We start from the raw sequence: 16,279 nt of genomic DNA, 5'->3' as shown, positions 1-16,279 counted from the left end.
CTGCTTTCAATCTCATTTTCAGATGTATATATTATATAAGCTCCCCCCACTCATGCATACAGTTGAATCTGCGCTGTTACAATCTCATTACTCCCCATACTTTAGTTTTAAATCCCGTCACATTGCTAATAGTTTTGACCTCAAAAACCGAGGCCCTACCACACAAGCATCGCACTTGCTTTTGCTCAAAAAAAAAATACATTGGTGTACATAACAGCAACTCAATTAAGGACTTTATTTACTCCGGCTTTTTTTTAGACAGCTACAAATATGCTTCGAGTAAAGAAGGTAAACATGAAAAATTAAATTTTGATAGTAGTATTCAGAAATGGGAAAGGTAATGTATGAATATAAAGTTGTTAAGCGTAATTTGAAGCTAAATTGTCAATCAGATTTGTTGCAAAGGTAACCCAAAACAGACAGTCACCCAAAGTCCCAGCAGAAATGAAATCAGTTACTCCGCACCAGAAAAGCTCGCGGGAAAATGGTATTGCCTACCGGGATTCCTTCATCCCACCCTGTGCACACAAATTATGCGTAATAATTTTATTTGCATGTTTTATTTAATTTTTCATGCCACTCTGATTACGAAATTGAATTGGCAGCTTAGTTTTATTCGCTCAGCTACTTGAACGAAGAAATGATTTCACGGGCCAGGTGGGCGAATCCCATCCCCCGTTGTCATACAATTAGCAAGGTCGGATGAATATTGCCAAACACCAACCCCAAACGCTACCCCCACCCCCAAGCACTAAACAAGGAACCGGCTACAACCGAATTCCACCAACTTTCTAATGATGTTCGTCCGAAATTTCGCTCTGGTCTCATCTTCAGTTTCATTTGCTTTGACATCGTTTCATTTTACTGATTTTCTTTGTTGCTGTTGGTGTTTCTGCTGATTTTGTTGTTTCTTGCCTTTCTTCAGTCACCCGAAATTTAATGCTGAATCATTACCAAGGAGAAAAAGTGGGCCGAGATGGAGAAAGCGTCCTCCTCCTCTCCTCCTGACTGGCAACTTAAATGCGCTTAAAATTAAATCTGATTTCATGAATATTGATTGATTGCTTTTACCTTGAATGAAAATCCGCTTCCGTGCTACTTTTTCTTGGTGGTTTTTTCTTGTTGCCTCCTCGTACCTGGCCGCACATCCTGTTTTTCGGTCCCTCTATCTCGGTATTGTTTGGTCTGAATTTCCCACGCCCACTTGGTTTCCTTTTTGGGTAAGTTAAATTAATGAGCTTTAGTTGCCGCCTAACGGTAGCTTTCTTTTATATTTCGGCCTACTTTTTGTAAAATATTTTGACCAGAAATAAGTTGATTTTATTAAGTGTAAAGTCTGCATCTTGTATTTAAAATGATTTTAAAACAAGAGAGAACGCTATAGTCGAGTTCCCCGACTATCTGATACCCGTTACTCAGCTAGTGGAAAAGCGAAGGAGAGTCTTCAACACTAGATAGAAATTTACAAGACTAATAAAAAAATGAAAAAATATCAAGACATTTTTCAAAAGTGTGGGCGTGGCAGCTTTGGGCGGTTTGTGGGGGTTTGAGTGGGCGTGGCAAAAAGTTTTTTTGCAAATCGATAGAGATTTTCAAGACCAATACAAAAGTGAAAAAATATTAAAACATTTTTCAAAAGTGTGGGCTTGGCAGTTTTGGGCGGTTTGTGGGCGTTAGAGTGGACGTGGCAAAATGTTTTTTGGCAAATCGATAGAAATTTACAAGACCAATACAAAAATGAAAAAATATTAAAACATTTTTCAAAAATGTGGGCGTCGCAGTTTTGGGCGGTTTGTGGGCGTTAGAGTGGGCGTGGCAACATGAATCGACAAACTTGCGCTGCGTCTATGTCCCTGGAGTCTGCATGCCTAATCTCAACTTTCTAGCTTTTGTAGTTCCTGAGATCTCGACGTTCATACGGACAGACAGACGGACGGACGGACAGACGGACAGACGGACATGGCCAAATCGACTCGGCTATTGATCCTGATCAAGAATATATATACTTTATATGGTCGGAAACGCTTCCTTCTGCCTGTTACATACTTTTCAACGAATCTAGTATACCCTTTTACTCTACGAGTAACGGGTATAAATATTGTTAATATAATAGTATATTTGTTACAGAGATAACCATATGCAGCCAACCCTCAAATTTGACCCCTCTTAAATATAAACTAGTTAGTTTCAATGCAAACGATATTAAAAATTAAATTAGATTTAAAACTGCTTTTAGATGTACTAAGTAAATTTAATTAAGATAAGTTTATTCATTTAGTTTACAGGCTTTTGAAGGGTTTTTGACTGCCGATTTCCCCAATCAGACGCAGAAAGTCGAAAAAAAGATGAAGAAAAACTGGTAACACAAATAAGCAGGAAACAAAACAACAAGGAAAACGAATTTCCTGTTGAAAAACAATAATAAATAACAAAGGAAGGACAAACCACAAGAAGACTGAGAAACACATGCAAACAAGCTTTGAATTAAACTGGGAAATACGGAAGAGAAGAAATGACAAATTCTCGTTGAAGGGAAACAGCTGGAAAACGCACTCGGAACGTCCTTCTATTTTCTATCCCTGTTTTCCCTTTTTTCTTATATTAAAATTTCTTTTGGTTTCAGCAGCTGGCATATGTTGGATAGATGAGAAGGATGGGGTAAAAAATATTTTATTTGTCTGTGGAAATCAAATTTCGGATTTTATTTTCTTATGGATTTTTTTTCCGTTATTTCTGCCATGCCTTGATTTTCTTTTCGGATGTCCTTGAGGCGCCTGTGTGAGAGTGCTTGTTGCTGTCAGTTTCAGTTCTGCTTTTTGGGACGCTAACTTTTCACTTCCTTTCAATAGTGACAGCTGCAGCGGTCTAGCTGACCTTTTCTCCATCGCTTTCCCCCGAATTCAAGACTGTTTTCAGACCGTACTTCTCTTTTCTTCAATCAAGCAGTAGACCAAGTCTTTTAACCAGACTAACCAATAAATCACTCTTATTTGCGTGTATTTGTTTAAATTCTGAGTTGCATTTCTGTATATACCTGTACGCTTAAGCACAGTATTAAAAACTAGAACGTCGCTGCCTAAGCTAGCACTGGGATTGTAATTAAGATTTTAATAATGATGGTGCTGTTGAAGATAAATGGTATTATATGTATTTTTAGTATTATCCGTAAATTGGTTTCCTAACTTTGTTTTTGCTGAATTATTGTTAAGATAATTATGAGCATGATTTGGATAACGATGGAGCTGTTGAAGATCACTTGGATTATTTGTATTTTTAGTATTCTCCGAGGATGGGTTTCCCCAAATAGTTTTTGCTAAATTATTGTTAAGATAATTATGAGCATGATTTTGATAATGATGAGCCTGTTGAAGATCACTTGGATTTTTTGTATTCTTAGTATTATCCGTAGATGGGTTTTCTAAATTAATTTTTCCCGAATTATTGTTAAAATGATTATGAGCATGGTAATTGGTATTGTGTGTAAAAGATTTTCTATCTGAATCGATGGGTGCCTTATTACTTGCAGTATTTGTTTTTCCACTCGCAATATTCAAGGGCTTACTGTACATCGTATAAGTAGGCGTTTGACTATTTGTTGTAAAAGTTTTATCTACCCCATTATTTGAATTTTGAATGTTCGTTACAGATGACAATCCACCCTTTTTTTTCGAGGGCGCGCTATTGCCACCTGCATTAACAGTTGGCTGAGTGTTTGTGCCAAAACTTGTTCCACTTGCATTGCTGATGGGCTCGCTGGTTTGTACATATGGACCTGGCTCATATTCTCCTCCACTGTATCGCATTCCAAAAATTATCTGAAGACAACATGTTTTTCAATGAAGTGCCACTCCAAAGGGAAACTAATCTCACCTTATTAACGTCGCAGCAAGACTCAAACGAGTAGCACTGCCTGTTAAAATGAGCAGCGGGATTTCTTTGCAGGCTGCGATCATCGGCACAAAATTGAGTAGGCACACACGCATATATCTTGTTTGGTCCACAATATGCTCCGGCTTGGGCGGTACTGAACAGAAATAAGCTCATTAGGAGAACTTCCCATTGCACTGACATGGTAACCCGAGAACTCATAACTGAGATCGAACTCGAGTAAAGATTCCCATTTATAGCGCTTAATGTGTTATCTCTTCTTGGAAGTGATTGCTTTGGGTCTATCAGCTTTAAATTAATCAGAACTTGCGTGCAATATTAATGAAAAACAAGAAAGAACGCTATAGTCGAGTTCCCCGACTATCTGATACCCGTTACTCAGCTAGTGTAATGCATGGCAAAAAGTTTTTTGGAAAATCGATAGAAATTTACAAGACCAATATAAAAATGACAAAATATCAAAACATTTTTCAAAAGTGTGGGCGTAGCAGCTTTGGGCGGTTTGAGGGCGTTAGAGTGGGCGTGGAAAAAAGTTTTTTGGTAAATCGATAGAAAATTACAAGACCAATATAAAAATGACAAAATATCAAAACATTTTTCAAAAATGTGGGCGTGGCAGTTTTGGGCGGTTTGTAGGCGTTAGGTTGGGCGTGGCAACATGAATCGACAAACTTGCGCTGCTTCTATGTCCCTGGAGTCTGTATGCTTAATCTCAACTTTCTAGCTTTTGTAGTTCCTGAGATCTCGACGTTCATACGGACGGACAGACGGACGGACAGACGGACGGACAGACGGACATGGCCAGATCGACTCGGCTATTGATCCTGATCAAGAATATATATACTTTATATGGTCGGAAACGCTTCCTTCTGCCTGTTACATACTTTTCAACGAGTCTAGTATACCCTTTTACTCTACGAGTAACGGGTATAACAAGAGAGAACGCTATAGTCGAGTTTCTCGACTATCAGATACACGTTACTCTGCTAATGCAAGTACGAAGGAGAGTCTTCCACACTGACAGTTTTTGGTGGTTTGTGGGCGTGGCAAAAAGTTTTTTGGCAAATCGATAGAAATTTACAAGACTAATAAAAAAATGGAAAAATATCACAAAATTTGTCAAAGGTGTGGGCGTGGCAGTTTTGGGCGGTTTGTGGGCGTTATTTATACTTATACTTATAAAAGAATGAAAATATATCACAACATTTTCCAAATTTTTGGGCGGTTTGTGAGCGGTAGAGTGGGCGTGGCAACATGAATCAACAAACTTGCGCTGCTTCTATGTCTCTGGAGTCTGTATGCGTATTCTCAACTTTCTAGCTTTTGTAGTTCCTGAGATCTTGACGCTCATACGGACAGACGGACATGGTCATATCGACTCGGCTATTGATCCTGATCAAGAATATACATATATACTTTATATGGTCGGAAACCCTTCCTTCTGCCTGTTACATACTTTTCAACGAATCTAGTATTCTCTTTTACTCTACGAGTAACGGGTATAAGAATATAAAACATTTTCCGTCTAGATATACAAGTCATTTTTTCTTGATCTCAGGGGCGAATGGTTAATGATCGCAACAACTTACACTTGTTTTAAGGTACGCTTGAGGTCTTTAAATAGTGCCTTACATATGAAATCTTTTATATTAGTATATCTACCGTAAAATTGTTTATTTTTTTTATCAAGCCCTGAAATGCAGTTGCGTATGTTTAAAATGCAATATCAAATACGTCTTTGGCCCAGTATGAGATACAATTTTTCGTTTCTTCAAAACAAAGCTAATATAGGCTTAAAAAAGTAGAGCAGTAAAGGGCATCCAGGCTCTGCTTTGCACTTTTGCGACACACAAATCCATCTCTTAAGGTACCTTCGTTAACCTAGATTGCATGGCAACAGAATTTCCATAGGGGTGCATTAAAGGCGAGAGTTTGAAGTGTGTGGGTTAGTTAGGACTTGAATGGAATCCCGAATAGAAACCCAAGGAAATGTAATGCACGCTGGCCACAAAAAAGCAGTATACTCTGGCGGTGCACTTGACTGTAGCGGCAATGCGTTTCGGATTGTTAGGAAGCAACAGAAAACGGCAGGAACGATTTTACAATCGAATCGAACAAGGGTTAACAATAGGAACTAAAATCACGGTAGTTGCTCAGATAATTTTGGTTAAGATTAAAGAATGTTTTACGTAATTTATATGAAAAAAACCGTGAGCCGCCGTGCAAACGGAAGAAGAATTAGCCGAATACCTAATACACCGAATATAAATCAGCTTAGAAGTCTGATGCATGGGTCAGAAAACTCCGTAAGCTAACAACAAAAATATGAAATAGAAATACAGAAATTAAGTGCATCAAAAATGGGAATTCACGAAGGCGCAGAATACGTTGGGACACTCACAATTTGTTTTCAAGTTTTGTCAGATTGTTTGATTTTTGTTCTCTGCTGGGCAAAAATACAATTTCCGTATAAGTTGAAAAACAAACAAGCTTCTTTCGTCTGCCAATTTTTAACGTTCTGCCAGACTTAACACAAAAAAGAGACTCTTTCTGCCTTGCTCGTCCTTTCTCGATGAAGCAAAAGTAAATTTCCACTTGCAGTCAATAATCAACTAAGCATAAAATAGTATTTGAACTATTGATGCAGCAAAAATGTGCTGTTTCCCTTCCCCGACTTATAGCCGAAATATGGCAAAAACAAAACTCGGAATCCGCTTTAACTTAAGCTTGAACTCTGCCAAAGTTGGGGGAATCCAAAACATTGTTTTTATATACAGTCGGTAATACGTATACTTGAAATTCTGCACATGCTCTCACTCAATTGAAGTTCAATTATTTTCTTGGCAAATTTCTTTTTGTTACGCACAGGTGTACGTAAAAATACTAGGAAAAGCTGAAGGCCAAAAAATATTCGGGTAAAAAAGTGGTAAGTGGTCGAATGGAATGGAAAAAGGGACAGCGGTGACCTGTGGGCAAAAGATTTCTAGCTAATTTGCGGCAATAACATCAAAGCTGCTTTTTGGCCTTTTCAGTTTCCTTTTTTTATCCCTTTCTCAATTGGCCTTCTACGCCTTTTTTTTTGGGTTATATGGACATTTGCTGTGGTACGTACAACCGATGGTTAAATGTTGCGATAAACATTTGTTGCCCCTTCCAGAAACGCACAGCTTTAAAAAGGCCTAATTTTAAAAGGCTCGTGAAGCAAAAAAAAAATTTAAATCATTTTGCTTGTTCGTGATATAAATCCGAGTTCATTCATTCATTCAGAACAAAAATAAATAATAATATCTTTATAAAGGAAATAAATAGATAACTTTATAAGTATAATGGGTCATCTTAGATTTTTCTGCCGCCTACCAACTTTAATAATATTCTGACACATGAATAGTTTGAAACAAGAGAGAACGCTATAGTCGAGTCGACTATCTGATACCCGTTACTCAGCTAGTGAAAGTGCGAAGGAGAGTCTTCAACACTGACAGTTTTTGGCGGTTTGTGGGCGTTAGAGTGGGCGTGCCAAAAAGATTTTTGGCAAATCGATAGAAATTTACAAGACCAATACAAAAATGAAAAAATATCAAAACATTTTTCAAAAGTGTGGGCGTGGCAGTTTTGGGTGGTTTGTAGGCGTTAGGTTGAGCGTGGCAACATGAATCGACAAACTTGCGCTGCTTCTATGTCTCTGGAGTGTGTATGCTTAATCTCAACTTTCTAGCTTTTGTAGTTTCTGAGATCTCGACGTTCATACGGACGGACAGACGGACACGGCCAGATCGACTCGGCTATTGATCCTGATCAAGAATATATATACTTATATGGTCGGAAACGATTCCTTCTGTTTGTTACATACTTTTCAACGAATCTAGAATAACCTTTTACTCTACGAGTAACGGGTATAAAAATAAAATTTAATTTTAAATAAATATACATTTCTTTAATTTTGTCTTATTTTATCACATGAGCTATTTCGCTTCCCCCTTGTCATTCTATTTTTTTTAACTCCCACATTATTTTTCCTTCTTTCCTGCCTTTCGTCTGTAAAGTAATAACCTTAAATTTTTGGGTTGATGGTAGGCTTGATGCCTCTTTTGGGTTCTCAGATTGAAACATGTAATAAAAAAGTATCCTTAGGGTGGGAAGTTCTTAGGGAACTTTATTTTAGAAGAGGAAAAATAAATTTAAAAATATAATTTTTTAAATTTCCTAAATTTTAATTTAACACCTATTAAAATTAGCAAATGACAAATCTATACACTCGCGTTCCTTATAATAAGCCGTTTACAAACCTTAAGCTAAAAGAATTTCCTAAATATTTTAGCGGTATTGCTCGTTGAGTAAACGAAATTTATAACGACTAGAAAAATACAAATCAAAATAAGCGGAAAAAAGGCAAAGGATTATTGGACACTGGCAAACAGAATACTGAATGGCACACAAAAACCAAATCCAAAATGCAATGAAATGAAATGGAAATGCAAAAAAGGAAAACAGAAAATCTATTTGCGAAGGGTACATCTGCACATATGAAGTTGTATAAATCCATGGCTATGTCCTATCCAACTCTATACGATAATTCATTAGTGGCTTCAACGGTCCGTAAAATTGAATTATGCTTTTGTTGATGATTTCATTTCGTTTTAGCCGTTTCACAATTTTCATTTTTCCGATTTTCATTTCGGGGCTCAACGAACAGTTGTATAATTAGAAGTTCGGTTTTTCGGCCTAGTTTACAAACATATTTTCTTTAGCTATCGGGAGCATTCATTTATACCTGTATGATAACTGATACCTACGTGGTATCTAACATGCACTTTATAATTTGCGTAAGTAAAATACTTTATGATAATTAAATGTACACCAAAAATATTTGGTTGGGCTATTTATTTCTAAATTTATCGTTTCAGATTAATTTAGTTTCCTTACAAGAGATTATATTACACTGTGGCTTCTTACTTGGAAGTCTTAAGCCTATAAATCTAGCTAAACACATTACTCACCAATTGGGCGCCGCCAACCAACAAATAACGGCGTAGACAGTATTTATAACAACTGGGGCTAATGACACCCCAGAGAGAGGCAGATATCTACCCCATTATCCACCACTCCTAAGGTAAGGTTCCTTTATTCCACTCCAGTTGTGCTCATGAAAACATTGTTGTTTACCTTTCTGCCGATGGTCGATGGCAACAGGAAGCCAAGCAGTGCAGCCTCAGAAGTGCGCCAAAGTAGCCGGTCGACTCCACTGGCCTCGATTCAATTGGGTTCCGGTCAGCGGCAGATACGGATACAGATACGCAGATACAGTTGCGGACATAGATCCAAGGCTAAAGCCAGATCCAGGGCGAAACTCGTTTGCAACAGGAGCGATTTAGGGGATTTTCACGTTAAGCGTTGGCTGTCAGCGATTGGCAAGCGGCTTACAGGTGGTCCGCCACGCCCTTGGTTGGATTCAGTTTTGTTCTGGACTATTTTCTACGTTCTCGGCCTGGTTTATGGGCTTAGACAGGAAGTGACCTTAGCTAAATGAATGCTGCACGAGAACAGAATATCACAGCAATATATACTCGTATGTATAGAAATTCGTTTTATTTAAATACTAATTTCAATACGTGCTTTTACATTTTACGCAGAGGTGAATTAACACTGAATAGCCTTTCAATACAATAATATATTTTCTATTGAGAAGCTATTGTTTTTGACAGTCCGCTGTTTTCTTTTGGCACAGAAATCAGCTAAAATAATTCTATAGGTTTATCATCTCCTAACTCATCTCCGTTTCGGTTTTTTCGGGTTAAGTATTGAATACAGCCGCCTCGAGGTTGCAAAATGTCAATCAATTTTGCCGTTAAAAATGAATAGCCCGGAATAGGAGAAAAATGATATACAATCTATTATATACTGTGCCGCCGAGTCAAACAAAATGCCAACTGACCTTCAGTCAAGAGTTAACCCTTTCGCACATTTGCATATAAAGAGGGGCCCGTGGAATGGGAGCAGGCTGTTAAAAGACACTTTATGTTGTCAAGAAAATTCGAGAAGGAGGATACTTTATCCCGATTGTCATCTGGCGGCCATTGACTTGTGTGAGGTGGGTGTTTGCATATGGGGACTACACACATTTATCAAGCATTATCTGTTTTTCACCCGCATCCTTTTTATTTTTTGTATTTATACTTATTTTTTTTATTCTTTTTTGTCTGCCGAAGAGATAACAGCTGCACTCAATTTGCATAACACACGCTTTGGCTGGAAAAAGTGTGAAAGCGAAAATGTTCAAGTTTATACACTCAAATGTGCGGGGAATTCTGCACAAGGACATACAAGCAATATAAATTATGAAACTTTTTAAAATCAGTTTGTAAAGTTGACGCATGTTGTCAGAGAATCAGATATTTATTTTTGTCGAATTCTGCCGTTGTCAAAATATTGAAGTATTGATAAAAATTAAATGTGATGAAGGTGATTTATATGAAGTTTCTGAAACGGTCATATCTTGGAAAATGTAAAAAGTTGTTGATTGAAAATTAATACTATTATGCTTTCATTTGCATGTGACGACTTGTATTCTGTTTTTTAGAATAGATTATCATATATATATGTACATACTAGAATGTTGAGAACTATTTAAAAGAGTTAATGTGTTTAAATTGTTCTAAATTTATTATTTATCTAAAGGGGTTATAGTACAGGTTTTCTTAATTAATAGAGGGTGGTTAAGTTCCTGTTCCCCAACTGTGGGTTACACCAGTTTTATCGATATTCGTAAGAGTTTCCTGTTGAAATAAAAGTTTCACATTTTCTGGATTCAAACACTCCCCTAGTTTTATTATTCTTTTCGCCATACTGCTATTTGTTGTGGACTTATATACCACGAATTTGTTGCGGCTACAAATTACAAATTGATTATACGTTCAACAAATGTGTTAATGTGACTTTGCTGGCAAACTTTTCTGGCCATGCAGGCAAAGGACATGGCGAGATGAAGGATGGAACTCTCCACTGACCAAAATATATTAGAACAGATCTGGAAAGCTGGCACACAAACACACCAGAGAGTGATATGTATTTCTGCAGGAGGGAAAAGTTTTTTCGGGCTTGGCCAGTTGCAAGCTTTTTAAAACACTGGAAACTCAAATACATGGTTACACAACAGTGCACACATAGCTAACTCGCTGACAAGCGCCAAACTTTTACTCAACTCTCACAATTTATTATAACGAAAGCCGAAGGTCAGAGCTGTTAAAGTTTAAGTTGCCTTTTAAGATTTTTAGAAGGTTCGATCTCGGGGACAAATTATATAGCCGATTGAATTTGCGATTTTTTTTCGATTGGTATTTGCGTCATTTAATTATTATTCAAAGAGTAAAGTGCGTCATTTTAATGTATTGTTTAAATCTTGTGTTTAACGTTGCATGGAAAGCTTGATTTGACTAAAAGATCTTATTCCAGTTTATTTTAGTAATCTGGACCTGGGTCTTGGGAAGCGTAATCATAATTGCCTAAAAATGGGTGTTCAATTGCTATTCAATTCCCACAGACATGGTAATTATTTAAAGGTACCTACCTACATATCTCTAAGACTCCCCTCCCCTCTGCTTAATCACAAAGTTCAACCGCAAGAACAACAAGGACATGCTTTGGTTGCTAAAGTTAGCTAAGCCAACTAAATCAAGGCAACACCTCATTGAGCTTTAACCACCATGACCTCGCAGTGGGCCATGTAGCACGAGCCATTAACGCACCGCATTTGGTTCTGGTGATTCTGAGCCCCAAAGATGGGTGGCCATTTAAAAATTTAATATGTAACGGGCCGATTGCTTTGGCATTAAACAGAAAAGGACGAAGACTCTTCAAATAAGCTTGGCTTACAAGAAATAAAAACCGTAACGAGCATACAAAGCATAAACATGAGAGCAGCAGACAAAAAGTAGCAGCTGAAAATTGTAAAAAAACCCTATGTCAGGTATTCCGACCCATAAATACCGTCTACTAATGCGTTGGAATTAACTCAAAGAGAAAAAATGCATTTATAATTATATAAGCTAAAAAAAAAGTTTAGGCAAACCGTCGGGGTACCATTTTTAAAACTAAATCTTTTCAATGTTATTTGAATGTTATTTAAATGTTAAGGGCTTTTAAAATAAAATGATTTGACTTATACTTCTCTGAATATACATATATGTAATTCTCTTTTGAACTAAAATATTCCCTATCACATTAAGAATATACCCTGGTACTGCAATATTGCACAGTACACAAAAAGAGAGACTGTTGAAAAAAGTGAAAAAGTGCACCAGGCTTTGGCTTGCAAGTCAAGTTGATGGCGACACTACGTCCCTACTACAGGAAATTATTTCGCCTTACTTATTTTCCAACCAAAAATGCAGACGCCAAAAGTCGTCGGCAGTCTTCGTTCCGCCGCCCAACTCTATGATGGATGCTTGGCATTTCGGTTTTGTAAGTGTCTTTGGGATCAACATCAAAATGGTTCCCGAACAAGGAGGACGACAAATAAGCCGGGCAGCATTTTAACAAATTAGTTTTCCCAGATAAGCCGGAAAACTGTCGAGGCAACTTTTCCCGCAGGAAAAATTGATCTGCAGCTTTGGTGAACATTTTTCCGATTATAGCACATACAACTCAATGCGCTTGACTAGCAGCAGCTAGTTTGATAAGTAATGACCTTAAATATTTCTTTGGCTTTAGAAATTGTAGTTTATTGCATGAAATGCATGTCGCCAAATAATGTTATCATCGCTGCGTCATCGATTTAATATTTGTGTACATTTAAAAAGAGCTTTTAGTTCAATTTGCCAAAATTATATTTTCGTTGCGCATTTCGGAATCTTGTTTTGCTTGTGTGGTGGTACGACCTAATGAATGTATTTAAGATTATAAATGCGTTAATAATGTAAGGCCTTTCAGTAAAAATGTTAATGTTTATTTAAAACCGCATCCTGTATTTAAATAAATAGTTCTGCCGTTCAACGGTCAAGAAAGTATTCCACCATACCGATATTCTAAAGAATGCTTTCCCTTTCATTTTACATCGCTTTTTACGAGGCGGCGGACGAATGAAAAAAAAAGTGACACTCAACTTTTCCATGTGAAGCAAATAAATCATCGTAAGTTTTCCGCTGGTGTAAGAGGCATAGTACTCCTCCCACCAGGTCTGCTCTCGAGTTAATTCAATTTAAAGGAAAAGAAAAACTTCACCGTGCAGTTTCATTCTTCTTTTGTAAGATGTTTTTCTTTTACGTTTTTTACTGTAAAGGTTTCGCTTTGTCGCTTCATTTTGCGCAAAGTTTGCAGTTCCACAAAAGTTGACACGTCATCAACACAAAGAAATTGTTGGCCCACCCACAGTGGCTGTTCGTTCCCATTCCAAAAGGCTATTTTTTTACAAAAGCTACCGCAAAATGTCCTATTGAAAAGGCCCATAAAACAATTAGTATGGTAAAAACAAGGAAAAGCGGACGGTGGAAATAGGAGAAACTTAATCTTGCCCATGAGATATATACTTAAAGTCTCTTAAGGTTTTTTTGAAATAATCATATTTTTAATATGACAAAAATTATTATTATCTCTAAGCTGTCTTATTCATTTGATTTAATTATTACGCTCTAGGAAAATATTAAAGCATTTCTATTTATTATTTCCCATCTTACAAAGGCGTATCTGATTGCTATTACGCACAATATTCCTTATCTAGTCGACAGATACCTTTTGCTTGTACAATGTACAAGGAAAAAATGTTGTGTGCTAAACTAGAGCTTGAAGTTTGTGATTCTTCTTTATGACTTTGCTCCCCAAAAAGCTGTGAAGTACTATTATAAACCCACAATCCAGCAATTTTCTGTGGCACTTTGGAGCTTTTTGTTTTGATTTGTTTGGCACGCATGCCAACCTATAACCCACACATCACTCCCGATTGATGCGAAAGTTATATGAAAAGTTTTGATTTGTTTTAGTGAATTTATTTCAGAATGAAAATTCCTTCCTGCTCTCCTTCTGCTCCGCTGTGCTCGACAAGCCGGAAAACGAACTCCTCAAATTAACGGAAATTCGAATCCTGTTCGCATTTTTTTATTTGTGTCAATATATTGTTCTCACAGTTTTCAGTTTACAGTTTATTGTTCTGTGTTATGTTCTGTATTTCTTTTCTTTTTTCGGCGAAATGCGTTTAAAGCTTTTCCATTTAGCTAGGTTAATTCCTGGATTTCCTGTTTCTATCTCCTCCAATTTCACTCACAAGTTTTCCGTTATAAACTTCAGTTATAATTGAAAATATTGCTACGAGTGTCTGGGCCTTCCCGTACTTTCCTTTCCTTCCCGTCAAGTCTTTATATAACACTTTTGTTGATTTTACTGGGGTTCTGGCTTACTTGGGGAGCAGCTGTGTTTTGGTTTTAATTAAATTTTCCTGTCCACAAAAGTTTAAATAGGTAACATGTTGAGAAATGAGTGTGTAAACAGAATCATTTGTTTACGTTAGAGGTGCTCGAGCACCACAACGTAGAACAATAGGAAACGGAAAATATAGATTTGACAAACGGCATGGAGCGAAATAACCACAAGGATCTGAGTAATGCAAGATATTGTGGGAAGTAGATTAATAGCTTCGGCTGTCCAGTTGTATACCCATTACTCGTTGAGTGAAAGGGTATACTAGACGTGTTGAAAAGTAAGAAGTAGCAGGAGGAAGCGCTCTGGATGGAGACCTCGTGCAGTCATTTAAGCAGTCTTTCTGCTGTTTGTATGTACATCTTTTTGTTACTTTGATTACTTAACTTACTTTGTTACTTAATTACCTACTATTAGATATACAGCTAAAGGAAGTGCCAGAGTGGTGGTAATATACACACGTACTACGTACAGCAAATCGAGTACTGTTGTAAAGAAACGGCTCAATTTAACAAACTTTTACTTAACTTTTAATAATAGAAACTTACTCCGAAACTTACTAAACTCCGAGCTGAATAATTATTTCGCACTTAGATAAATAACCCGATTTAAATATCAATTTAATACCTGCGAATATTTTAAACAAGTTCTAGATGGATGCATGTTTAGTGTTAGCTTTCGTGTTTTGGATCCATAATCCAAAAAGGCAAATGCCTTCTAAACTCAGTGGTTAAATAAGAACATCAATTAAAATCAATGTGTATTTGACATTCGAACATACACTATTATATGTTAATAAATTGACCGCATTGGATTCATTTGTTATGTCGTTCTTGAAAGAAAATAACTTGGACTGAGGAAAAAGAAAAGGTGCTTTGGTCTTGCACCTAGATGTAATATTTCATTTAAGAATAGTTATTCATATTACTTCCTGAACGTACACTGAATGTAGACGCTTACGAATTAAAGCACATATCCAATAAAATAGCAAATACTTTATTGCTACATTCAATTGGTTTTCGCAGTGGATGCATCTCGCTTTGTTTGCAGAGATATTTGGTTTACATATTTTCTATTCACTTTAATTAACACTGATTGAAATTTCAATTAGGGCATCACCACCGTTAGATTTCAAACTATTTTCTTAAGAATAAGGCTTTATTAAACATTTTAGGCTATGGCTACCGCCGCCTGGGGCTCTAGTTTTTGACCCGCCAGAAATCGTTTTAATAAAACTGCAGGCAGACAAACTTGCAATAAAGAAATCTTCCTCAAACTGGAAAAGTAACTAAAAACCCAGCCAAAAACTAAACTAAATGCAGACATAAATATTTTATGCTTAAAGCAAGAAACTTTTGCAATTTGACTGCTGCTGCTCCAGCAACTGCAAGTGATGTTGCTCCTGATGTTGTTGCAGTTGCAGTTGCCAAAAAAGCCCAAAATACAACCGGGCAAACAATGTGGCAACCGGCTTAGTTGGTTTGGCCCTTTTCCCTGCACTTCCACTTCCTGCATCTTTTTTCCGTTCTTCTGGATTGGGTAAAATCTAAACATAAGTTAGCATTTAAGTTGGCGCAGGGCGCAAAAGCATAAAACACGCCCAGTTACACACATGCTGGTGAAACGCAGATACACTTCAACAAAAAATATAAATAATTTGTATCGTAATTTAGGTTGTCAAGATGAAGAAATAATAATTACTGCACTCGTATAAAAATATTAAATATACAAATGATTTCTTATGTAATGCTAATTAGTTAAGTGAATTATGTTTTTGTTTGACCTTTAAGTTTGTCGGTTTGTTTTATGTTTCCAAATATAGTGTATCGCATTATGCATAAAATCTGACAAAATTCTAATATATTCGGAAGTTCTTTATATTCAGTGTGGTCATATCGCTCATAGCAATTGGGAAGCTGTCCGGGAAATTTGGGTATTATTTATTTCTTGGCTCTAGCCTGGAGTTATTAACAGTGTCTGCAATTGC

At 36.9% G+C, this 16,279-nt stretch overlaps 1 protein-coding gene and 1 long non-coding RNA gene across 2 annotated transcripts; both read right to left on the bottom strand.

Moving 5' to 3' along the window:
- Window positions 1–811: 811 nt before the first annotated feature.
- LOC120320754 lies at window positions 812–1,284 on the bottom strand. Its single transcript, XR_005560295.2, has 2 exons — window positions 1,072–1,284; window positions 812–1,015 (listed from the first exon to the last, which is right to left on the bottom strand). It is a non-coding gene; the product is annotated as an uncharacterized LOC120320754 (long non-coding RNA).
- Window positions 1,285–3,107: 1,823 nt separating this feature from the next.
- LOC26534627 (uncharacterized protein DDB_G0292186) lies at window positions 3,108–4,125 on the bottom strand. The gene is made up of 2 exons (XM_015199043.2): window positions 3,871–4,125; window positions 3,108–3,815 (listed from the first exon to the last, which is right to left on the bottom strand). The coding sequence occupies exons 1-2, from the start codon at window positions 4,087–4,089 to the stop codon at window positions 3,108–3,110; spliced, it is 927 nt and encodes a 308-aa protein (XP_015054529.2). The 5' UTR covers window positions 4,090–4,125.
- Between the last annotated feature and the right edge of the window lie 12,154 nt (window positions 4,126–16,279).

Source organism: Drosophila yakuba, chromosome 2L, assembly GCF_016746365.2.
Source record: "Drosophila yakuba strain Tai18E2 chromosome 2L, Prin_Dyak_Tai18E2_2.1, whole genome shotgun sequence".
NCBI lineage: Eukaryota > Metazoa > Arthropoda > Insecta > Diptera > Drosophilidae > Drosophila > Drosophila yakuba.
This window is presented reverse-complemented; position numbering and strand designations above follow the sequence as displayed.